At 51.6% G+C, this 26,295-nt stretch overlaps 1 protein-coding gene across 2 annotated transcripts in view; it reads right to left on the reverse strand.

Moving 5' to 3' along the window:
* LOC135811320 (temptin-like) overlaps positions 1–26,295 on the reverse strand; it is a 39,979-nt gene extending 13,684 nt beyond the window's left edge. The window contains exons 1-5 of one of the 2 annotated variants that reach the window (XM_065324544.1): positions 25,987–26,290; positions 5,439–5,494; positions 2,211–2,381; positions 1,203–1,247; positions 656–670 (exon numbers count right to left, since the gene is read on the reverse strand). In XM_065324544.1, coding sequence (XP_065180616.1) covers positions 656–670; positions 1,203–1,247; positions 2,211–2,381; positions 5,439–5,494; positions 25,987–26,135 — 436 coding nt within the window. In that variant the 5' untranslated portion in view covers positions 26,136–26,290. Of the gene's footprint in view, positions 1–655; positions 671–1,202; positions 1,248–2,210; positions 2,382–5,438; positions 5,495–25,986 lie in introns of both variants that reach the window. The other variant, XM_065324543.1, reaches the window with a different exon arrangement.

Genomic DNA, 26,295 nt, shown 5'->3' on the forward strand with positions numbered 1-26,295 from the left:
GCATAATTCAAGGAAGTGCCTGCCATAAGGTTTGCATTTCGGGCAGAATCTACAAAATGTCCAAAACTAAAAAAAACTATCCGCCGAGGGCTAGTTCTACGTGGTTTTTGATGCTACATGCCATGTTATGATGGCTGAAATCTGACCCAGAACATTCACGAACCTTGATGCCGTTGGACTAGAGGCGAGGGGTGCTGCTGAACGTACACATGATAGACTGGACTGGAGTAATGCAATGGAAACGGGTGGTGGGGGCATCAGCTTTGCATTCAGGGTCGGATTTCAGCTGCTGTAACAGTCGTAATTTATTGTCAGACTTTCACATCACGGTACATGTATGTACAAGTATGTGTTATCTAAGGAGGGTGGGGGGGGGGTCCCCGTCAAAGCCTTTCCTTATTAGGCGGTTACAGAACTGTCATTCTCTCTCTCTCTCTCTCTCTCTCTCTCTCTCTCTCTCTCTCTCTCTCTCTCTCTCTCTCTCTCTCTTTCATTCCCTCTGTGGTTCACACATTGTATCAAAGGACGCGAAGCCGCCTGTTTGTGGTGCGACATTAAATAAACTTCTACAACAGAGTAGGAGGAGGAGGAGGAGGAGGAGGAGGAGCAGGAGGAGATAATCGGCGGAAGGTTAGACATGATACGGAACCCTTACTGAATTGTGAGACCGCTGCATTGGAATACAAAACCCAGACAGGCACAGAAATACAAAACACATCACACTCAAAACTGGCACACATGTGCGTAAATATACAATCTACAGAGCTGTTTCGATTTCACAACCGTCGCGAATACAGTCAACTTCGCTAATAACGACTGCGGATATAACGACAATTCGGGAATAACGACAGCATTTCCATGCCCAGAGCAAAGTCCCTTCCAACTGTAATACATACAATGAGACTTCGGGTATAACGACACTTCGCGAACAAGGACACTTTTTTGATGCCCCGCCGAGTGTCGTTATAAGCGAAGTTGACTGTATCGCGAGCGTTTAAAAGGATCGCAAAGGTTTCTGGGTTAACAGTACCTGGTACAAGCCTTCAGTTATTATTCAGATTTTATTAGAACTATAATATCCACTTCATTGGAGTTAATGAAGTGCCTGTACGAAGTTCAATGGAAGTTGTCGATGGCAGAACACGCCGCCGTGTTTAGAAAAGAGTTTCGTCATTTCCTGGGAGTGAGCTGAGGTCACTTACGGGAAGACAAGCAGAATGGATCGGCAGCTGTTGAGCAGGCAAATCCTGCAACAAGAACACCGAACATGGGAAATTCATAAGTCTCAGAGTGAATTGGAGAGGGAAACGTCTGAAAAACATAGGGCATTCACAGGGGCATCAGAGCTGGTGCCGAAGATGCGACCAAAGCAGCACCAATAATTTCATATCGTGATTTTCCAAGCAATAAACATGGGCTATTTGGGCCGAATTTTCAAACAAAAACAGTCCCTATGGGACGACCCCCCCCCCCCCCCCCCCTCATCATCGCACCAATGCCGAATATCTTCCCACACCCTTGATTCATAAGGCATTTTCAAGGTGCGCAGACCCAAAACCATAACATTACCGCAGGTTTTTGGACGGACGTGTTTAAAAGCAGTGTCACAGTTGGAAGGTGATCACACTCAGCAGCTGAGATGAGCATGCAACAGTTCCAGTGACGTAATTATTTTTTTTAAAGAGTAAATTATCGTGTTCGTTCCCAAAGGGAACTCACGACGGCCGCTAACACCCGGTAAATCCGCCGGCAGATGCAGCGCCTAACGGTGGGGGTAAGGCGAAAAAGTCTCACAACCACTGGCACAAGTGCCGAGGAACCCCATTAGCTGCATCCATGTACCCCTTGTGCCTGACCACAAGTTCCCAGTTGACTGCGAGTAGCAGCACGGCTGGAAAACCCGCTCCCAGGCAGGACTTGAACCAGGTCCCTCGATCTCTATCACGGTCCAAGACTCTCGTGGTGTGCAAGCTCACCGAAACTCCGAGACCACAGGTCGGCGTTGTTGGCTTGTCTCACCAGCGCAGGTTCCGTCCCGGAGCCCAGCCTACTCATCCTATTGTTGTGTTGTCCTGCTACTTCCCTCGCCTCTTCATACGAGCAGGTTTTGCTTCAGTAAAAAAAAAATAATATTTAATTTGTTTTACTTTATTTTTCCTTTACATACTACTGTACATGTATATATTATATGAATAAAATCAATGGTTTACCTGGGTGGCTAATGCCAGTGGTGAATGTTGGTGTGCCACCCTGTGTGAAGGTACAGTTGGGGTCTCCAAGCTCTGCTCCGTTAGCAACGCCATCACCGTCACTGTCCGCCATGCAGATCGCATCGGACCACATTCTTCCCAAGCTATTGAAGGCCTTGCCAAAAGGGTTTCCTGTCAACAATCATGACGATAATGACGACGACGATGAAGACAACAACAGCGACAACATCAGCAATAACTGCAGAGTCCTCGCGGAAGCAATTTTGCTGGAGCACAGTGAAGGAAAACTGAGCAGTAAGGTTCTCAATTATCATTGGTAAGTGTGAGGAGAAACTGTGCACCATTCTGGGCAAGGTTTGCTCTACCTTCATACTAGTCTAGCACTTGCAATAGAATGGTTTCACATCTATCACCTGACAGCCATGTTGGTTCCAACTCCACTCAACCCCTGCATGTATGGGTCACACGATGTCCGTCATGTCAGTTCCACTGTCCACATGCCATGATCACCTTCTGCATAAATTTGGTCACGTGACAAAGGTGTGAAACCACTCTATGTGGGGCACCTGTCCTTGACGTGCAATAGTTTATTTTGGGATTTTTGTAAAAATTAATAATAATGATGTACATTACCTATTTCTAGCCTAGGACTTGCAAGTCCTCTTGGTATTGGTATTGGTATTGATTTATTTGAATTCGGTATCTCAACAGTACATTGTACAAGTACAACTTGGGAAGATCCGAATGACATAGATACATAAACATAAAAGTGGAGTAGGTGCTACAGCTGATCATTTTATCGCAGATTGTGGGACTAAACTAATACCAGTATGCAAGTACACAAGAAATAAAAGCTGAATAAATACGACTGCAAGATCGCTTTACCTTGCGAGCCATGGTGCCTGCACAGCAGGCCACCATCCGTGGCCAAGTTCCTGCTTCTCTTGTTCTGCCCCCCCCCCCCACGCTAACTCCAGATATGGCTTTGGTGCGATGTCTTATCTAGGCGCTGACCAGTAGAACGCACTTCCACCGACTTGCTGCATGTCTAGTCCACCAGCTCAATTTCGCTCATCCATCAAACTAGTGCTATGGTTCCCTGTAAAAAGGCGTCGTCAACGTCTGTTGGGAATTCCCGTAGTAAAAATAGGAATAATTATATCAAGAGTACATAAACCAGAGTGTGCAACTCGGGATGGTTCCTGTGGGAGCGTAATTCGTGCACTACGTCATTTCTGACGGCATGGTAAGCCACAGGTACGGTGAAAAGTTGCGTCACCAGTCGCGGTGGTGCAGTTCACTGAGTTTGTCCTGATTTCGGTTTTTTGAGACGGATAGCCTGGTGACTTTACTTGTCGGTGGATGTACGCAGCGTACACAGTCACACAAAACACCGAAATCCTGAAACAGGACGTCTAAAATCAAGCAAACTTGGCTGATTTCCGGGCTATGAAACATGAAAATTTGAGCTGTACGCAAGGCGCGGCTTGGCTGATCTCATCAGGGTGACGTAGTGCACGAACTGCGCTGTTTCAGATCTGATATGCACAGTTGCACACTCTGGTTTATGTACTCTTGATTATATGTAATCTATTGCCGGGTAGTACGACCACCTGAAACACTCGACCGTGTCTGCAGTAAGCCCAGACAGATCCTGCCGGCAATTCTTTCGGCAAAATATCGAAGAATTGAAAGAGCGGAAATTGCCGGCAAAATAGGAAGCAAAATATCGAGATGTTGGGTAAAATCGATGCCTAATACTTGAATTTCCTTGTTTCTTACCCGTTCAGCAGGATACACTGCCCCGGACGAGATCATGTCACCGAAATATCACTGGGATTCACTGTGGATCGACATGATTTTAGAAGAACTCAGAGACACGTGGGTGGAAACCCGTGTTGAGAAACCGACCCTGCGATTTTTATGAAACATTGTACGGGATTGTACAGGAAGTGAATAAAATACACGTTGTTCAGGAGCAAAATGGAGCAGAATATCGAGTTTCTTGTGCCAGACTCGGCAAAATATCGAAGATTTCGCAGCAACATTTTGCGGCAAAATATCGAGACGGGCGGAGCAGAATCTGTCTGGGCCTACAAGTACTAAGTAGTCTGCAGGGCCTGCGTCACGTGACGAGATGCATCACTGATCACTGAGTGATCACAGACAAGGAGTCGTGGGGTATTTATAAAAAAAACATCTGCAGGCTTTCTGACAAAGCTGTATTATGCCCCTAAGCATAATTTTTGTCTAAACCGAAAGATTTTTTATCCGTATATTATGCCGGAGCATAATTTTTTGACGAGATCCCAAGATTATGCCAAATATTATGCCGGCATAATCCGCCAAGGGCTAGTGATCAGCCAGTTTTGAAAGAGAAAATAACCACTGTATAAATACAAGAGAGAGTTTGGAAGCTTTGTTACAACTCTGAGTTTCACGTATTACTACGATCATCAGGCAACTGATGGATCCAAAACGGGCAGCCAGAACATAAGGGGGAGCAAGGTGGGAAATTCTGAGGGGTGTCATAGACGACGCGTATCATAGCACAAGAAGATTAAGAGTCAGCTGACTCACCCCTCAGAATTTCCCACCTTGCTCCCCCTTATGTGCTGGCTGCCCGTTTTGGATCCATCAGTTGCCTGATGATCGTACTTCGTAGTAGTAATACGTGAAACTCAGAGTGTAACAAAGCTTCCAAACTCTCTCTCTCTCTCTTGTGTACAAGGCTCTGCTCTACATGGGCATTGAGCACTCTTCGGACAGTGAAGCACACCACTTGACTACTGTATAAATACAAATTTTCGTCCACGAAATCTTTCGTTATTTCACTCCACCAGCAGGCTTGTTACGTACTAAATTTTGGTCGAGGTCTGTCACCCGAAACGTTCAGAAAAAAACTTTAGTTTGGTACAAACTTTAGTTATTTCGTGCCCCCAATAGCCTATTAAACGAATATAGCGCAAGTTAATTCCAAACGAAAATTTGTACTTAGACAGTAAAATAATATCGTTGAGGGAATGGAAAACGGAAAACGGGAAAGTCTGAATAAAAAATAGCCTGTTGCCACCAGGACTGGAACCAGTGACCTGCGGCTGCGCTCAAGGCCAGCGATGCTCTAAGTCTACCCACTGAGCTACATGTACATGTATAGTGTAGCTATCATCCAAGCAGAGACCGCTCAACATTTTCTTCAGACTTCGAGACATGTAGTATTGTTCGTACCTCTGCCGGATGGTGGCCCGGTGCAGCTAGCCACGTGTCCCACGGAATCACAGAATCTGTGGCCAGCCAAAGCAACACACGGACATACACAATACGCGCACGTGCGTGCGGGCACAAACGCATGCACACACACACACACACACACGCGCGCGCGCGCGCGCGCACACACAGGGCATACACACGCGCACGCAAAAGGAAGCAAAATGCAGGAGGTGGATGACAGGAACGCGGTGTTGACTAGACAAAGGGAACGTAGAGACGATTGTCCCATACCCTGGTTAGGTGGACGTACATATAACTCGACTAAGCGGAGATCTCCACTGGAACAAGGCATTTCAAGGTCATTGTACACACGAGGGAATGCGAATAGACGAACACAAGTTCGGCCAACACCAAGGACACAAAGAACGCAGGAAGGGTGAATATCAAGATGCCGCTGTCTGATGATCGCTGAAATGCGTAGACGTTAGTTACATCCGCACAGCCCAGGCTTTCGCCTCAGTTGTATGTGCATGCTGCTCTGCATATTACGGTAATTTTGACTTTGTGCATTGAGGGCTCTGCTTCGAGCTGCCTCGACCGGCCTTGTGTAGGTTTTCCTACGTATCCCCGAGGCAAAGTATTGCTACTTTTGCTGTTTATTTCTGTACGACGTCATTACTGTTCCTTTAGACCGCTGCCATGATGGGATGCTGCACTTGCTACAATCGACAACTGGTGTGAACTTCGACAATTAGGGCTTGAAAGTGCTACGTCACAGCATAGCAACAATTTCAAAAATTAAAAAATTGGATCCACTTGGATCCAGTTTTTGTGTGGATCCAAGCACATTTCAAGCGGTCTTACTCTCAGCAAGGTGATGTAACCAGTGAAACTGACTGATTTGGCTACTGGGGGCGGGGTTACAACAGGTGGCGAAATAAAAGTCACACCTGCATGCGACATGAGTGGGTTGCTATGCACCCACATACTTAGGCAATGGCAAAGTCACACCTTAGTGGATCCAAAAATAGAAATCTGATGTCAACTTACTACTCCCTGGCCGTTTTGACGTCATCACTTTCAAGCCCTATAGGGATCCACGGCCCATAAAGATTTTATTTATTTATTTATTTATTTATTTATTGCATCATCATCTCGTGGCAAGCAATGCCAATATTGAATGAGAGAGGGGTGATAGCCAAAGATGTAGCGGATCGACGATAGGGACATTGATACGGGCATTAGTCCGCGGCCCATTAAAATGTAGCGGATCAACGTTTCCAAACTTTCCATGCTGACCGTACACAAATCTGTCCCTGACTGAGCTACTCCCGATGTTGCTAATGTCACATACACGAGTTCCACGACCGGATGGAGGTGTTACCCAAGGCGAATGCCTTCATCACATTGAAGGACCACAAGCCACAAAGACAATTCCCGCTGAAACCTACGATGTACTTCTTTCGCCGGTTCTATCTCCCATCTTGGTTGTAGCAATATACCTCAGCCATGACACTTACACTCCTATTACTCACAGTAGATTCCAGCGCTGGTGTTATCTCATAATTATCATGGCTGTAGCTGCCCTAGCCCGCCTACAGTCTACATTACAATTACCCTATATACATATTCATGGGGTTTTTTTTAAGTGAGGCACGCGTTTTTCGGGCTCTCCTTTCTTTCACCTTTTTTTGCAGCCCAGCCGGCATCAGGCCGGACTGGAAGTAGACTAGATCAGTGGTTAGAAGTAGAGTAGTGTCGGAAACTTTTCATGCCCGGAGCTACCACGAGAACTAACTCTCGTGTATCAGCCTTGACTGAATCTGAGAAGAAAATGTTGGGCTCCCTGCCTAGTATCGAGTCGGATGTATTGGCAGTGCTAAAAGGTCTGGTTGCACTTGTCTCTGAGGCCGCCGATCGCGAGGATCACCTAAACAATAGGTTCGATGAGCTATCCAGACAAGTATCTGAGCTGAAGGAGGAGGTAGCTTCTCTCAAAGAATCCGCCCTTGCCATGGCGAAAGCTCCTCAGCCATGCCAGCCAGGATGTACTACGAACCGTGACTGTACCCGTACTGACCCCCGCACAGCCTGCCAGTGTAGCATGAGTTCGAGTACGAGTAGATCTACCAGCGCGCTGAACCAAGGTCCAGCATCCGATGCGCCCCGTACTGAATTTGAAAATGATGTTCGCCCAGCAGCCAGTCCTGGCCACAATGTGGACAGCGTGAGCGAGAGTGACGCGAATGACGGTTTTCAGCAGCCACGGAGACGAAAGCGCAACAAGAGCACAATTAAAGGTTTTGAAGCCCATCTCCGACAATGCATTGAAACTAATTGCAGATGAGCCCCACAGAGCGAAGAGAGCTGTCGTGTATGTTGGTAATCTCAGCAGGGAGACAACTGAAGACCGGTTACGCGAATTTGTTGATTTGTGTAGCAGGGCCGTCAACTCCGACACACCAGTAGTGCTCCACACCTGTAGCATGCATGTCAATGCTAGCGGCTGCATGTCTGCAAGAGCGTTTGTGGATGCCAGCTCCCTGCATATCCTGCTGGCTGCCGACTTCTGTCCGGGTAGGCACTGCATTATCAACCCATATGTCGCTCACCGCTGGTGTGCCACAAGGCTCCCACCTAGGCCCTCTATTATTCAATCTTTCCATCAACTCCCTTCCCAGCATTCCCCAATCCAGCGATCTGACTCTGTTTGTGGATGATTCCAACATGGTCTGCGTTTCTCCGCCTACTGGCGTACCCGCCGCGCACACTGCCTCCCTGCAACTAGACCTTGATAGATGTGTGAACTGGTCCCATAAAGCTGAAGCAGTTTTCAATGCCAACAAATGTGTCCATGTTGCCTTTTGCAGACCTAAATCAAACCCACCTGATCCCAGGACCGTCACCATGGCCGGTACGTTACTGACCCAGCCCTCTTCCCCCCGCATCTGGGCATCATCCTCACTCCTTCACTCAATCTGTCCCCCCATATTCAACACATTACAAGCAAATTTCGAGGTCGAGTTTTTCTTTTAAACCACATGTCCAACTTCCTTCCTTTTCCTGCTGTGAATCTTTTGTATAAATGTTATGTTCGTCCCCTCCTTGAATATTCTGTTCCCGTTTGGATGTTTTCCGTTTCAGCCACCATGTCCACAACCCTTGATAAACTGCAGTGCAGGCTACTGCTGCTAGAGCATACTTTAAAAATAGTAAACTCAAGCGTCGGCCTGACTGCCTGACTGCCTGACTGCCTGACTGCCTGACTGCCTGACTGCCTGACTGCCTGACTGCCTGACTGCCTGACTGCCTGACTGCCTGACTGCCTGACTGCCTGACTGCCTGACTGCCTGACTGCCTGACTGCCTGACTGCCTGACTGCCTGACTGCCTGACTGCCTGACTGCCTGACTGCCTGACTGCCTGACTGCCTGACTGCCTGACTGCCTGACTGCCTGACTGCCTGACTGCCTGACTGCCTGACTGCCTGACTGCCTGACTGCCTGACTGCCTGACTGCCTGACTGCCTGACTGCCTGACTGCCTGACTGCCTGACTGCCTGACTGCCTGACTGCCTGACTGCCTGACTGCCTGACTGCCTGACTGCCTGACTGCCTGACTGCCTGACTGCCTGACTGCCTGACTGCCTGACTGCCTGACTGCCTGACTGCCTGACTGCCTGACTGCCTGACTGCCTGACTGCCTGACTGCCTGACTGCCTGACTGCCTGACTGCCTGACTGCCTGACTGCCTGACTGCCTGACTGCCTGACTGCCTGACTGCCTGACTGCCTGACTGCCTGACTGCCTGACTGCCTGACTGCCTGACTGCCTGACTGCCTGACTGCCTGACTGCCTGACTGCCTGACTGCCTGACTGCCTGACTGCCTGACTGCCTGACTGCCTGACTGCCTGACTGCCTGACTGCCTGACTGCCTGACTGCCTGACTGCCTGACTGCCTGACTGCCTGACTGCCTGACTGCCTGACTGCCTGACTGCCTGACTGCCTGACTGCCTGACTGCCTGACTGCCTGACTGCCTGACTGCCTGACTGCCTGACTGCCTGACTGCCTGACTGCCTGACTGCCTGACTGCCTGACTGCCTGACTGCCTGACTGCCTGACTGCCTGACTGCCTGACTGCCTGACTGCCTGACTGCCTGACTGCCTGACTGCCTGACTGCCTGACTGCCTGACTGCCTGACTGCCTGACTGCCTGACTGCCTGACTGCCTGACTGCCTGACTGCCTGACTGCCTGACTGCCTGACTGCCTGACTGCCTGACTGCCTGACTGCCTGACTGCCTGACTGCCTGACTGCCTGACTGCCTGACTGCCTGACTGCCTGACTGCCTGACTGCCTGACTGCCTGACTGCCTGACTGCCTGACTGCCTGACTGCCTGACTGCCTGACTGCCTGACTGCCTGACTGCCTGACTGCCTGACTGCCTGACTGCCTGACTGCCTGACTGCCTGACTGCCTGACTGCCTGACTGCCTGACTGCCTGACTGCCTGACTGCCTGACTGCCTGACTGCCTGACTGCCTGACTGCCTGACTGCCTGACTGCCTGACTGCCTGACTGCCTGACTGCCTGACTGCCTGACTGCCTGACTGCCTGACTGCCTGACTGCCTGACTGCCTGACTGCCTGACTGCCTGACTGCCTGACTGCCTGACTGCCTGACTGCCTGACTGCCTGACTGCCTGACTGCCTGACTGCCTGACTGCCTGACTGCCTGACTGCCTGACTGCCTGACTGCCTGACTGCCTGACTGCCTGACTGCCTGACTGCCTGACTGCCTGACTGCCTGACTGCCTGACTGCCTGACTGCCTGACTGCCTGACTGCCTGACTGCCTGACTGCCTGACTGCCTGACTGCCTGACTGCCTGACTGCCTGACTGCCTGACTGCCTGACTGCCTGACTGCCTGACTGCCTGACTGCCTGACTGCCTGACTGCCTGACTGCCTGACTGCCTGACTGCCTGACTGCCTGACTGCCTGACTGCCTGACTGCCTGACTGCCTGACTGCCTGACTGCCTGACTGCCTGACTGCCTGACTGCCTGACTGCCTGACTGCCTGACTGCCTGACTGCCTGACTGCCTGACTGCCTGACTGCCTGACTGCCTGACTGCCTGACTGCCTGACTGCCTGACTGCCTGACTGCCTGACTGCCTGACTGCCTGACTGCCTGACTGCCTGACTGCCTGACTGCCTGACTGCCTGACTGCCTGACTGCCTGACTGCCTGACTGCCTGACTGCCTGACTGCCTGACTGCCTGACTGCCTGACTGCCTGACTGCCTGACTGCCTGACTGCCTGACTGCCTGACTGCCTGACTGCCTGACTGCCTGACTGCCTGACTGCCTGACTGCCTGACTGCCTGACTGCCTGACTGCCTGACTGCCTGACTGCCTGACTGCCTGACTGCCTGACTGCCTGACTGCCTGACTGCCTGACTGCCTGACTGCCTGACTGCCTGACTGCCTGACTGCCTGACTGCCTGACTGCCTGACTGCCTGACTGCCTGACTGCCTGACTGCCTGACTGCCTGACTGCCTGACTGCCTGACTGCCTGACTGCCTGACTGCCTGACTGCCTGACTGCCTGACTGCCTGACTGCCTGACTGCCTGACTGCCTGACTGCCTGACTGCCTGACTGCCTGACTGCCTGACTGCCTGACTGCCTGACTGCCTGACTGCCTGACTGCCTGACTGCCTGACTGCCTGACTGCCTGACTGCCTGACTGCCTGACTGCCTGACTGCCTGACTGCCTGACTGCCTGACTGCCTGACTGCCTGACTGCCTGACTGCCTGACTGCCTGACTGCCTGACTGCCTGACTGCCTGACTGCCTGACTGCCTGACTGCCTGACTGCCTGACTGCCTGACTGCCTGACTGCCTGACTGCCTGACTGCCTGACTGCCTGACTGCCTGACTGCCTGACTGCCTGACTGCCTGACTGCCTGACTGCCTGACTGCCTGACTGCCTGACTGCCTGACTGCCTGACTGCCTGACTGCCTGACTGCCTGACTGCCTGACTGCCTGACTGCCTGACTGCCTGACTGCCTGACTGCCTGACTGCCTGACTGCCTGACTGCCTGACTGCCTGACTGCCTGACTGCCTGACTGCCTGACTGCCTGACTGCCTGACTGCCTGACTGCCTGACTGCCTGACTGCCTGACTGCCTGACTGCCTGACTGCCTGACTGCCTGACTGCCTGACTGCCTGACTGCCTGACTGCCTGACTGCCTGACTGCCTGACTGCCTGACTGCCTGACTGCCTGACTGCCTGACTGCCTGACTGCCTGACTGCCTGACTGCCTGACTGCCTGACTGCCTGACTGCCTGACTGCCTGACTGCCTGACTGCCTGACTGCCTGACTGCCTGACTGCCTGACTGCCTGACTGCCTGACTGCCTGACTGCCTGACTGCCTGACTGCCTGACTGCCTGACTGCCTGACTGCCTGACTGCCTGACTGCCTGACTGCCTGACTGCCTGACTGCCTGACTGCCTGACTGCCTGACTGCCTGACTGCCTGACTGCCTGACTGCCTGACTGCCTGACTGCCTGACTGCCTGACTGCCTGACTGCCTGACTGCCTGACTGCCTGACTGCCTGACTGCCTGACTGCCTGACTGCCTGACTGCCTGACTGCCTGACTGCCTGACTGCCTGACTGCCTGACTGCCTGACTGCCTGACTGCCTGACTGCCTGACTGCCTGACTGCCTGACTGCCTGACTGCCTGACTGCCTGACTGCCTGACTGCCTGACTGCCTGACTGCCTGACTGCCTGACTGCCTGACTGCCTGACTGCCTGACTGCCTGACTGCCTGACTGCCTGACTGCCTGACTGCCTGACTGCCTGACTGCCTGACTGCCTGACTGCCTGACTGCCTGACTGCCTGACTGCCTGACTGCCTGACTGCCTGACTGCCTGACTGCCTGACTGCCTGACTGCCTGACTGCCTGACTGCCTGACTGCCTGACTGCCTGACTGCCTGACTGCCTGACTGCCTGACTGCCTGACTGCCTGACTGCCTGACTGCCTGACTGCCTGACTGCCTGACTGCCTGACTGCCTGACTGCCTGACTGCCTGACTGCCTGACTGCCTGACTGCCTGACTGCCTGACTGCCTGACTGCCTGACTGCCTGACTGCCTGACTGCCTGACTGCCTGACTGCCTGACTGCCTGACTGCCTGACTGCCTGACTGCCTGACTGCCTGACTGCCTGACTGCCTGACTGCCTGACTGCCTGACTGCCTGACTGCCTGACTGCCTGACTGCCTGACTGCCTGACTGCCTGACTGCCTGACTGCCTGACTGCCTGACTGCCTGACTGCCTGACTGCCTGACTGCCTGACTGCCTGACTGCCTGACTGCCTGACTGCCTGACTGCCTGACTGCCTGACTGCCTGACTGCCTGACTGCCTGACTGCCTGACTGCCTGACTGCCTGACTGCCTGACTGCCTGACTGCCTGACTGCCTGACTGCCTGACTGCCTGACTGCCTGACTGCCTGACTGCCTGACTGCCTGACTGCCTGACTGCCTGACTGCCTGACTGCCTGACTGCCTGACTGCCTGACTGCCTGACTGCCTGACTGCCTGACTGCCTGACTGCCTGACTGCCTGACTGCCTGACTGCCTGACTGCCTGACTGCCTGACTGCCTGACTGCCTGACTGCCTGACTGCCTGACTGCCTGACTGCCTGACTGCCTGACTGCCTGACTGCCTGACTGCCTGACTGCCTGACTGCCTGACTGCCTGACTGCCTGACTGCCTGACTGCCTGACTGCCTGACTGCCTGACTGCCTGACTGCCTGACTGCCTGACTGCCTGACTGCCTGACTGCCTGACTGCCTGACTGCCTGACTGCCTGACTGCCTGACTGCCTGACTGCCTGACTGCCTGACTGCCTGACTGCCTGACTGCCTGACTGCCTGACTGCCTGACTGCCTGACTGCCTGACTGCCTGACTGCCTGACTGCCTGACTGCCTGACTGCCTGACTGCCTGACTGCCTGACTGCCTGACTGCCTGACTGCCTGACTGCCTGACTGCCTGACTGCCTGACTGCCTGACTGCCTGACTGCCTGACTGCCTGACTGCCTGACTGCCTGACTGCCTGACTGCCTGACTGCCTGACTGCCTGACTGCCTGACTGCCTGACTGCCTGACTGCCTGACTGCCTGACTGCCTGACTGCCTGACTGCCTGACTGCCTGACTGCCTGACTGCCTGACTGCCTGACTGCCTGACTGCCTGACTGCCTGACTGCCTGACTGCCTGACTGCCTGACTGCCTGACTGCCTGACTGCCTGACTGCCTGACTGCCTGACTGCCTGACTGCCTGACTGCCTGACTGCCTGACTGCCTGACTGCCTGACTGCCTGACTGCCTGACTGCCTGACTGCCTGACTGCCTGACTGCCTGACTGCCTGACTGCCTGACTGCCTGACTGCCTGACTGCCTGACTGCCTGACTGCCTGACTGCCTGACTGCCTGACTGCCTGACTGCCTGACTGCCTGACTGCCTGACTGCCTGACTGCCTGACTGCCTGACTGCCTGACTGCCTGACTGCCTGACTGCCTGACTGCCTGACTGCCTGACTGCCTGACTGCCTGACTGCCTGACTGCCTGACTGCCTGACTGCCTGACTGCCTGACTGCCTGACTGGACGACTTCCAAAGAAGACCTCAATGTTCTGTCCTCTTGGAAATCTTCAGCATGGCGACGGCAGATTCTTGGCCTTGTCTATTTCCACCATGTATTCTCCCAATACCCCTCCTTGTTGTCTCACTTCCAGCTACCCTCTTCCCAAAGCAGTCGTCACCCTTCATCCATAATTCTTCCTAAAGCTGGCACCTACTTTCGTAAATCAACCCTTTTTTCTTTGCGTGTTGCCTGGAATAAACTTCCTGAAGATATTCGTTCACTCTGTTCAACAGCGAAATTTAGTATTGCTGTTCGTCGGTATCATTCGCAATCTATGTTTTCTTTGAAAGGTATTCCTGACTTTTGTGTCTAGGCTAACCACATATATGATAGTTTCAATAGTTTGTGTATATGTCAGTTATAGTAGTCCGCAATGCTGCTTTTCTAATTCTCTGATTATGATAAGCATGCAATGTACTACCCGAAGTACTGAATTTACTTCTTTTGTACTCTATATTCTAATGTATCTTCTACCTCTTCTCCCTTACGAACATAATAGGGAGGTTTAGTTCCCACGTAACGGAAACGCGTACGTGGGTGATCCACGTAAAGTGGATGAAGGGCATCCACGTTGCAATGTTGTGTTTAGTCACACGGAACAAACAAAAGCATGAAGCGAAAGGCCCAAACCTGGTCAAAGACGAAGCTACCCGGGCCTAAGAAGCTCATCGAATGTTTTTATTTCGTGCTTCGGAAATTTCTTCAGCTGAGCACCGTCACAGCACGCAAAATGCGCTCCATTCTGATTTTCACCCACGTTCTGGCGGAACGTGGGTGAGCCTCCATACACGGTATGTCGTGAATCAGAAAACGTCTGTACGTGGGTCACTGAGTATCACGTGGTACACACACGTAAAGTACCCACGGATTACGTGGGACTAAACCTCCCTACTTTCTCATTTTCCATACTTACTTAGGAGACTCCCTTCGATAGGCATATGTTTGCCTCTGGAGAATCCGTGAAATAAAATCAATCAAAATCAATCAATCATTCTGGCCAAGGCCACTTTACTGCAGGAGGTGGACCTTCCACACATCCAACATTCACAAGACGGCACCAGGGTCAGCTCAGCCTGGCTGCCCACCAACTGACAAGCCAGACACATCCCCATCCCTACCCAATCCACTGCAAAGCACAGGTAGCAACCAAAGCAGCAGCGCAGATACTGCAAGCAACAGCAAAAGCAGCAGCACAGATACTGCAAGCAAACAACAATGAAAATCCTCCTTACAAATTCTGGTGGAATCATGTCCAAATTTGGAGAGTTTCAACACGCGCTTGCATCCTCCAAAGCTGATATCGCTGTTGTCACTGAAACCAAGATCACCTCAGAGAAGTTCTCGGAATCTCCCTTCACGAGTCAGCCATCCCAGGGTACTCTGGCCCACTCCGGCGTGACAGGACTGAACATGGTGGTGGCATAGCAATCTGGATACGCAGCCCATTGGCGTACCATCATCTAGATCAGTACGACTCATCTCTTCACGAAGTAACTTGGCTCACAGTGCAGTCTGCCCATCATGGTAAGATAGTGCTGGGTGCTGTATACAGGCCAGGATCCGCCTCAGACACTGGTATCTCAACACTTGAGCACCTCGATGGCATCCTGGATAGCGTCAGAAAACACGGTACCCACACCGTGCTGGTCGGAGACTTCAATGTCCACAGCACGGCTTGGCTCGACAGCTCTAAGACCACCCGTGCAGGGGAGTACAATGGAGGAACTAAGCGCTGCCCACAGCCTCATGCAGCATGTCCAAGAACCAAGCCGAGGTCTCAACACCCTGGACTTAGTGCTCTCTGACTTCACTGGTACTGTGACCACCAGTATCTCGCCCCCGATAGGAAGGTCAGACCATTGTGTTGTCCACGCTGAGCTCGCTCAAGCTTCGCTAGAAAATGAGCCCAGCACACGGAGGCGTGTGTGGCGATATGGCCAAGCCGACTGGAACAGACTGCGTGCCAACTACCGTCGCATTGCCTGGACAGCTGAGTTTCCGGAGGACCCAGAGGAAGCATGCAGCCTTGTTACTAGGCACATTGTGTCCGGGATGCTGCAGTTTATTCCCCACAAGATGCTGGAAACAAGGCCATCCGATCCGAGCTGGTGGACACCAGAATGCACTGAGGCTCAATGTGCTAAAGAGAAAGCGTGGAATGCCTGAAGCAGTCGTTCATGACAGCTGTCACTCAATCTACAACCCAACATCGTGCACAACAAGCTGAAGAGCAGACAGTTCGAGAACGTCTCACACGTGGTTCCATGAGAGACAAGGACTGGTGGAGGAATGTCAAGCGCGCCGCCGGTCTGGGTAGGACTACAGATGTGCCAACACTCACTGATGCTGACGGGCACGAGCACAGTACATCGAAAGCCAAGAGTGACAAGAGTGAGTGCCTTGCTAGATTCTTTGCTGAAAAATGTAGCCTTGGCTTGGGGATAATGACATCGACAATGCTGAGTTACCAGCAACACCCCACACTACCACTCCGAGCCTGCAGCGCATCCGCTTCCGCGTCTCCGAAGTCCAACAGTGCCTGAAGCGTCTCAATACATCCAAATCCACTGGTCCAGATGAGATCCCAGGACGAGTACTCAAGGAGTGTGCAGCTGAACTAGCACATCCGCTGGCTAGATTGTTTCGCCTGTGTTTTGCAAATGGAGTCCAGCCCCAATCATGGAAAATTGCCCGTGTCGTTCCAGTGTACAAGAAGGGACCCAAATCCATGATGAAGAACTACCGGCCTATATCTCTTCTGACGATCCTCTCTAAGATCATGGAAGGTGTCATCAATCGGTAGCTTGTGAACCACCTGGAAACCCATCAACTCTTCTCCTCGTCCCAGTTTGGCTTCCGACGTGGACTGGGCACAAGTGACCTACTGACGACTCTCCAGCATTCCTGGGCCACTACCCTGGCTGGCGGTGGTCTTGTCCATGCCCTGGCAGTTGATATTGCCGGGGCATTCGACAAGGTTTCCCGCGCAGGTGTCCTTGCGAAGGCACAGCAATGTGGCATCCACGGCCAACTCCTGGCTTGGCTAAGGTCGTATCTCCATGACCGAAAACTGACTGTAGTTGTTGGCGGTCAGTCCTCCCCACTGTTCCCGATCAAGACTGGAGTGCCCCAGAGTAGCCTCCTAGGTCCCACTCTTTTCCTGTTATATGTAAACGATGCAGAACAGTGTTTGGCCCCAGGCTCCAATCTACCTGTCTATGCGGACGATACAACACTCTATGCCCTAATCAGAAACCCAGATGCCATCGCTGCTGCCTGCAATAGCCTCCAAGCATCTATTGACCGCCTGCAGACTTGGGGTGCCCAAAGGAAGATAAAGTTCGAGCCATCAAAATCTCAGGCTATACTCCTTGACCGCCACAGACCATCCCTGGATGTCCCACAGCTCACATTTGATGGCATGCAGGTGCCTGAGAGCCCTCAGCACAAGCTGCTAGGAGTGTTATTTGACAGTACTCTCTCCTTCCGAGCCCACATCCGTTCCCTTGCCATTAGAGCCAACCAGCGACTCGGCCTGCTCCGAAAGGCATCTCGGATCCTGGACAGTGCAGGGCGCCTAACTGTGTACAAAGGATGTGTACGGCCTATAGACCTTATTCGATAACGTGATTTTTGGACTCGCCTCCAGGGATTTGTCGTAAGCTGGGGCACGCGTGCATGAAACGAGTGGCAAGAAAGGCTCAGTTCGTACAAGGGAGTAGTAAAATACCGGTATTTATCTACTCCTATGTTCCCACGCCGAGTCCACTGTGCACTGAGTGCAGGTCTCTTGCCACTCCCTGGTTCCCGGGACCCCGGTTCACGTGATTGTGACGTTTATCGAATAAGGTCTATAATGGAGTACGCCCCTCTAGTCTGGGCAAGTGCGGCACATTGTCACCTCCATCAGCTGGACCTGGTCCAGCGTCGAGTCATGAAGGTTATTGGCCCCTCATTGCTTCCCAGCCTGGCAATACGAAGGTATGTTTACGGGCTGTGCTACCTGTATAAGCTGCAATGCATACCAGGTCCAGCTCTGCTTACCAACATGGTACCTCCCCCAGCAAGAGTTAACGCTGCACCCCGGACGCGGTGGCAACGCCAGTCCCTCGGTGGCCACTCTTTCCAACTCGCAACTCCTCTGCCAGCCTCCAATCCAGAGTTCATCCGCCGCTCCTTCCCCCTACTTTGTCCTGGAGAGCTGGAACACACTGCCTGCCCCAATCCTCGCCGATCGCCCAACTCTCAAGAAATAGCCGACATTCAAGACCAAGGCCTACCATCACCTCCACCAGACCAATTGACTATGGGCCACTGACGTCCACCAGCACTGAGAATAACCGGTTGCCTCTATTATTATCATGTTCTGTTTCTCTCTCACTCTTCCTCTCCTGGGAAGCTCCTCATGCTCATTCTCCCTTTCTCTGTCCATTTCCCCTTCCTGATGCGTAGACCAACTGATGAACCCGAGACCACTAGGTCGGGGGAGGTTGACCTACCTCATCGGCACGCATGCCAGGCTCCTTTGTGTTGTCAATGTTCGCTTGTCCAATTTTGCCTACCTTCCCTTTTATGTCATTTACGTATTCACATTGCTAAGTATCAGTTCGACTGCACTGGTACACCTTTGATGTGCAATCATTGATTTACATGCTTGTTCTTTTCTTTTCTGTCTTACTTTCTTTCCTTGTGTTTCTTATTATTCCTTTTTAAAACCAACATTTCACACTCACTTTGCGCACTTTCTCCCGCATCCATAACTATGTTACTAGTACATACACAAATAGGAGATCCCCCAGATAGGCGTTAGCCTTTGGGTAATCCTGAAATAAAGAAAGATTATTAAGATATGTTGCTGGCCAGTGCTTTGTAGTAAAAAAATAAAAAGTGTTCATTTCTCGTTGGCTGAACGCAGTGAAATAAACGAGAAATAATGTTCTTTGTAGATTTTTGCACGTGGTCACCGATGGGTGCGAGGGCACCGCGGCCGCTGGAAAAGCGTGCTGGCGCAGAGTGCTGTTCATTATTTTCTTCTTGCCAGACAGAAAGTTGCCAGTCTCGGCCAGGAATTTCGATTACTTTGTAATATTTGCCGGATACAGAATGGGTCGACGTGGACGTGTTGCAAGCGCCGGGCAGGTGGCCTCTGGCAGAGGCAGAGGTAGTGGTAGGAGGAGAGGTACCAGTGACTTGTCTGTGTTCGAGTTTCCCAACTCCGACGTGGTTGGAAACACCTCGTCGGAATACGAGACTGCAGTAGAAGAGCAAATCCCCCGCGAAGCTGAGACGCAGGCTCCGGCGTCACCGATTAATAGAATGCCGCATTCCCAGCTCATGGCGGAGAGGGAGCTGCTGGGGATGAAAATCCGGATGCTCGAAAGGAGTGTCAGTGAGCTGACAGCCCGTGGCAGGTCCCTGAAAAGGAAACGACCAAGGGATTCAGCACAGTCAGGGTCGTCATCATCATCATCGTCACGATCTCCCTCCTCGGACTCGTCACGATCCCGGTCGAGGTCGCCAAAGCGGAAAGCAAGGTCTGCCGCCGGCGACGTCGCGAGCTGGAAGACGACAAGCTACGCGAAACAATTCGAGCTGAATGCCGAGCTCCTGGATCTGCTGCACGATGTGAGGTCGGCAAAGTCCAAGAAGAGGAGAAGGAAGGCAGCGAAAAAAGGTGAGAGGTTGCTGAAGGAGAGGCAAGAGTGGCTTGTGATTGCGGAGAAGCACGGCCATCAGGTGGCAACATCCTTTCAGGAAGGCGATCAGCTGATGGCACTAGTTGGGGGAGCCAAAAAGCAGAAACGTCTGCAGGCTGCGATCCTGGCTGAAGGGTCGAAGAAGAAGGTAGCTGGGGTGGTGCGGGGCCCAACCATGCCAAACACAATCCATACCATTATTTTTCTTCTTGTGCAGTATGCCTGCACACCCCGCATTTCGTTGTGTGTGCAGTGGTGGATGATGGGCATGAGCAAAATAGACAAAGAATTAAAAAAATTAAAATAAATAGAAAATAAATACAAGTACCGGTACAGTAACCAGCGAATATCACATTATGTTTTATCGTCTGTTGAGTGTTTTTGAGCACGAAACTCGGAGCGACGAGACAGATAGTGGTCTCTGTCTCTGCACGAAAATGCTTGGTCGGATCTCAGATGCCACCATTTTAGTGACTGCGCTGATTGTGCGCAACACGTCGGAATTAGTCACGAACGTACATGTATGGTCGGTGCGGCGGGGATCGGGAGCCTGCCATCTTCCTGTCATTGGTTTTCTCAGCCAGTGGTGGGATGGGGAAATTCGCCACCAGCCTTTACAAGCGACTGTGCAGCACCGATGTTAGCAGTCTCTTCATGTATTTCGTAGTGTTACAACTTACATTTGCCAAGAAATCCGGCCAATGCTGCATGCATCGTACTCGTAGACGGTACGCTTTCCAACGGCCAAAGAGAGTTGGAAAGCTTGTGTCTTTGTGGGTAACTTGAACATTTGGGGCTCATGTAAAATCGCACTGATTTTGGGATTTCCCTGCAACTTTTTGCTTCAGCAAAAATGTTGTGCTTGACCGCATTCCTGTCACTTCGCAGTGGCTTTTCGTGGGTGCAGTTTGTAGGTATACGTCATAGAGTCACAGAGACGTAAAGGCCATGGTAAATGGCAAGTATGTGTCTCGCCATACAATGGATGGCCCAGCTGCTGATGTGATTGTACCAAGAACGTCTTTATGTAGGCCAAAGCCCCTACTGTATGGTCAGGGCATCTACTCGGTAGGTATCAAATGCCCCCCTGAACCCAGCCATTCTTCGTGCCCTTCAGACCACTGCGATAACCACACAACTAAGTGCAAGGTTAAGACGAGATATGGCACCTCCGTGCCCCAAGCCTCCACCTGTGAAAACACACAAGTTACAGAAGCGAAGCACAAACACCACACTGCCGAGCCACCGTGCTCACAGCAGAGACTTCTGTGTGTGTTATTGTCGTGAAAGTGGACCACAAAGACGCCTACCATGTGCAGCATTGGCTGGATGGTACAACCTAGGCATATGCGGCTTATGCCGGCAGAAAAATTGGCAGAATTCGGTACATTTTCTGGTACGTTTCATGCATGTTTGGTGTGTGGATAAAGAAATGGAGCAGAATTCGAGGAATTGCCCGCCATAAGGTTTGTATGGTTCTGCCAATTTCACTGCTTTTCGAGCAGAATCTGCCACCTTTTCCAGCATTTTCCGCATATGCCTAGTACAACCACTTGCTGGGCATTTGCAGTGTGCGTGCACGAAGCTGGGATCGGATTTCAGTTGCCACCACAGTACAGTAAAACCTGTCAAGGCGACCACCTGTCCTAAACGACCCCTGGAACCAACGGCAAGGGGTGCTATTTCCATTCAATTGACCCTGGATAAGGAGACCATGTGGTAACACAGACCACGCTTTGAAGGTCCCTTGAGAAGTCGTGTTAGACAGGTGTCACTGTACTTGCTGTGCAGCGTGAGCGTGACACTGCACTGACTGACTGACTGCAGGTCAAGGAGCTCCTCGCACATGTGCTGAACTCTAACTACTTCCGGTTTGGAGGGCAGGTGTACCACCAGAAGGATGGTGTGGCTATGGCCTATGGGCAATAACCTAGCGCCCCTCTTTGCCATCCTGTACATACATGACCTAGAGAGTTTGCTCTTGCGTAGTGCACCTGCCAGCCCAGTTCTGTACAAGCGCTACATCGATGATGTTTTCATTGTGTGGAACCTCGGTCCGGAACTTCTGCAGAGTTTCCAGGATCACTTCAATAATGCCGATCCTAATATTAAATTCACTCACCAATCCACGGAGTTGACTGGCTCAATCAATTTCATGGACACGACCGTCCATGTCTCACCAGATGGATCTATATCCTATGAACTGTACCGCAAGCCATGTCACAGCGGACTGGTATCAGACTACAACTCGTCAGTCCCCAACCAGCAAAAGAAAGCAATTGCTTCCTCTGAGTTCCTGCGTGCCGTCCGTCTATCTTCCGATGCTGACACCCTTAAAAGAAGTGAAGAAAAAGTAACCAACATCCTACAATTCAACAACTTCCCAGAGTCAGTTATAGTTTCGGCTCGTGAACGAGCTATGCGCCCCCGACGTGGCAGAGTGCAGAATGAATACCGTGTCACCCTCAACCTACCGTTTCACAACAAAATTCATAAATTACTCCGGAAGTACAAGATAAATGCCCAGCTGATCTACAGGAACCGCCGTCTAAGTTCTATGATTTGCACGTCTGCCCTCCGCAAACCACCATGCCGCAGGTATGTAGACCCGTCCAAGCCCCGTAAACGGGGGCGGCCCAAGGCTGCTTGTGTCGCCTGCATGTCCGATTCAGAAGCATGCACAGAGCGAAACGTCGTATACCACCTCGAGTGCAAGTGTGGTGATGGATATGTCGGAGAGACTTACCGCAGCCTCGCCACTAGGACAAGAGAGCACAACGACGACGCACGCAACACAGTGAGCGGCACCGCGCTGGGTGAGCATTTTACAGCTAAGCATGCATCTGAACCATTGCCATTGGGAGCAACGGCCTTCTCGGGTATCCGGGTTCTTGGTTCTGAGCGTGACCGCCCCAGGAGGAGGATCCGAAAGGCCATCAACATCAGGGAGCGATCCCCGGAAATCAACAACAACAGTGGTTGGGACCTGATATAACACCACCTGTGAGCCCATATTGGCTTCTAGCATGCGTTCTGGGTGATACACTCGGCACATGTGTGTGGGCAATGCATGCCTTCACGTACCTTGGCTACCACTTTTTAAGGAGTATGCTCTTCCACATTCTACCATGGTCTCTATAATCTCTCTTACTCAGCTACCTTCAGGGATGTTGTGGCACTGACATGTGCGATCTGCCGGCATTGAATAAAGCTGTTATTTATTGCGAGTGGCTCGGAGCTCTACACACCTCACTGGAGGTGTGACACTGGAACTGTGCTTGTATCAATGCTGTAGCGCACTATCTACTTTCCTCGCCGTTTGTGCTTGTGTTGTCATGTATATACGTAGCAATGCACTCGCCACGACGTGCTTTGCACTTCTCTACGCGAGCTGTCACTAGGTACCGCGCTTTGCTTCCTTCTTTTATACAGCTGTTTTTTCCATGTTCACTTCATTCCTGATGATGGTCATGAAGACCGAAACGTTGAAACGATACCCTAATGGATTTGTGTGAAATGCAGTGCTCTCTTGAGTGTAGGCAGGTTGCCTGCAAACGATTCAAGTATAATGAAGCTGCGTGAAGCGTCCTTCAAAATTTTGAAGCAATGTTTATACATGAAAAAGGGGAAGGAAAGGAAAGAAAAACTTCCAAACCAAAACTGCTTGAACACCGCCAGAAATGAAACCATAGAATTGAGATTCATACAAAAGAAGAACTTCAGGACACCGGAAAACAAACTTTAGATCACATTTTCACCATTATACGAGATCATGACAAAGAGAAACTATGCCCTAGAGAGCACACGGCAGTCATTCACAAAGCTCGCCGAGCGCTTAGAGCGACAGGAGGACCTAGAGCAACGTAAACAGGTGATACACCAGCGAAGTAGGCAGAATGACAAACGGCATCGCAAATGATTGACAACAACAGAATACACCAAATCAACATTTTTCTCTAGAATACGGCCAACCAATGCCTTCAAAAACACGGAACACTCCTTGCCTATCATGCCGTTGGTCACAAATACCAGAGGGGTGAATGTGCCTCGATCGATCTGATTCACTCGCTCTGCGTAATGCCGCTTTTTTCCCGCTCATTGCGCTCCAATTGGCTCATGGCTTTTTCACGAGACAGCACGGTGGCCCTGGGATGCGTTACCCGGATATCGAAGAAGGCCTCCTGCTGCCGCGTCCAAAAGCCACGAGCCCTGACGTCCAGCCGCGCTTCCTGGGATCGGTTAGCTGTTGACCATGCCAATGTCTCACCACCAAATGGAAGAAGGTTGGGCTCGATTGCCACATCTGGACTTACACTTCTGAGTAGCTCAGCGATGAGATCACGTATCTCATTATGCCTTGCGGTGGGATAGCCCCCACAAGGGCACACCATGGCATGGTCAGTCGACAAGTTAGCTCCGCATACACAGTTCGTTGGAAGACCATCAAGCAGTAGACCGTACCGAAGCGCCACAGCATCTCCAAAATCTGATTTGTTGAGTGTTGTGCCATGGGCGGACCTTGGTTCAACAGTCAGCCAGGAGAACACGCCCTTCTCACCAGCTATATCCACCAAGAATCGCTGGTCTGGTGTCAGGTCATCATGTACTGTTGCCAGGATCTCTATGCCCCTAGCGGCTCTCTTCTTCTTGCCTTCTCTTAAACGCTGGCGAGTCTCCATCACAACCTCGCTAACGCTAGCATCACGTGACGGCATTTCCATTGAAGCTGACGGTGGCCGAGGCGGAAGCCATGATGAGGTGAGAGACTCATCAGCGGTTTAATTGTTGACTGTGTGACTGTTGTTGTTGCTGTTGGTCATTTTGTGACAGCTTGTACAATTCCCTTGTCCAGGTAGTAAAGCCGTCTCTCTCCTCTTTCTCTCTCTCTCTCTCTCTCTCTCTCTCTCTCTCTCTCTCTCTCTCTCTCTCTCTCTCTCTCTCTCTCTCTCTCTCTCTCACTCTCTCTCTCTCTCTCTAGTGTTGTTGCTGTTGTTGTTGCTGTTGTTGTTGTTGTTGTTGTTGTTGTTGTTGTTGTTGTTGTTGTTGTTGTTGTTGTTGTTGCTGCTGCTGTGTTGTTGGCGTTGCTGTTGTTGTTGGCGTTGCTGTTGTTGTGGCCTGTTGTTGTTGCCGCTGTCGTCGTTGTTGTTGCTGTTGTTGTTGTTGGTCATTTTGTGAGAGCTTGGACAATTCACTTGTCCAGGCAATAAAGCAGTCTATCTCTATCTCTCCTCTTTCTCTCTCTCTCTTCCCCTCTCTCTTTCTTTCTCTCTCTCTCTCTCTCTCTCTCTCTCTCTATCTATCTATCTCTCTCTCTCCTCTCTCATCATGCATGCGTCACACTCTCATGGAATTTTCTCTTATAAGATTGCATGCTTAACACTTTCATGTAATATTTCTTTCCTTTCTTCGTCTTTTGTGAGAGCTTGGACAATCCATTTGTCCAGGCAAGAAGGCAGCAATGCCTGTTCATTCTGGCGAAGTAAAATAAAATATACCAACCAACCAACGCCGCGGACGCAGTGGGAGCCAAATCTCTGACGCATCACCCCCATTTAGCAAAAAAACATCACTGCGCTCCCGGTCAGCTGAGCCAGTATCCACTGACCCAGAATCCAGCGGCATAGCTTCCACGTTGTTGATGTTAGTTACTGAGTTCCGCTCCACTGCCACTCCGGACGATTCCTCATCCGCCAATTCGACCCCGGCCAACTCCTCAGCTGCATCTGGCCGGCTCGCAGCCGTTCGCGTGCTATCAGCAGCAAGCTGTGGCACGGCTGCCTCGATTATTGGGCGCACGGCTGAGGTACACTGCGAATACTCACCCTCACACACTACTATCACAACTCGGGCATAAAGTCCGTCTCTGAACATTCGCCAATCGCCAAAGTTTGCTATAACGTGAGCACTTTGTAGCGACTTTTATCGACTTCGAGCAGGGATACATCTCGCTCGACCACTGCTAAAACTACAAGTAGTTTGAGGATGGTGCCGACGTTTGGACTCTGATTATAATGATCCAGCTTCGTAGGAAGTTACTATTTACCCTTTCTACCAGGGCTGGCGTCTAAAGAGGATGGGACAAGATACACCTGCAGGCATAACCGTCCAACTAGACTAGTCACAAAGCTTTAAAGAGTCTGACTTACGTGTTCGAGATACCGTATGGTGCAGGTACGCGTGACGACACGTTTTTGCTTCGGTCGCCGGCATTCGGAACTCGTGGCTGGTAGAAGAGGAAGGCAGCGGTGCTGTGCACTAGCAGTGCTCCGCACAGGGCAGCGATCCAAACCTTCATGATGATGCTTGCGCGAGTAATCTGCTAGCAATCAACTGAGCGAGTGTCTGGTAGTTGCGACGAAGCTAGGCGGCCAGGCAAACAAACTACAGAGCACAGTGCGCCGAAACCAATTCAACTGAATTCACTCAACAACACCCACACGACTCACGAAACGACG

Source organism: Sycon ciliatum, chromosome 3 (genome assembly GCF_964019385.1).
Source record: "Sycon ciliatum chromosome 3, ocSycCili1.1, whole genome shotgun sequence".
In the NCBI taxonomy this organism is placed as follows: domain Eukaryota; kingdom Metazoa; phylum Porifera; class Calcarea; order Leucosolenida; family Sycettidae; genus Sycon; species Sycon ciliatum.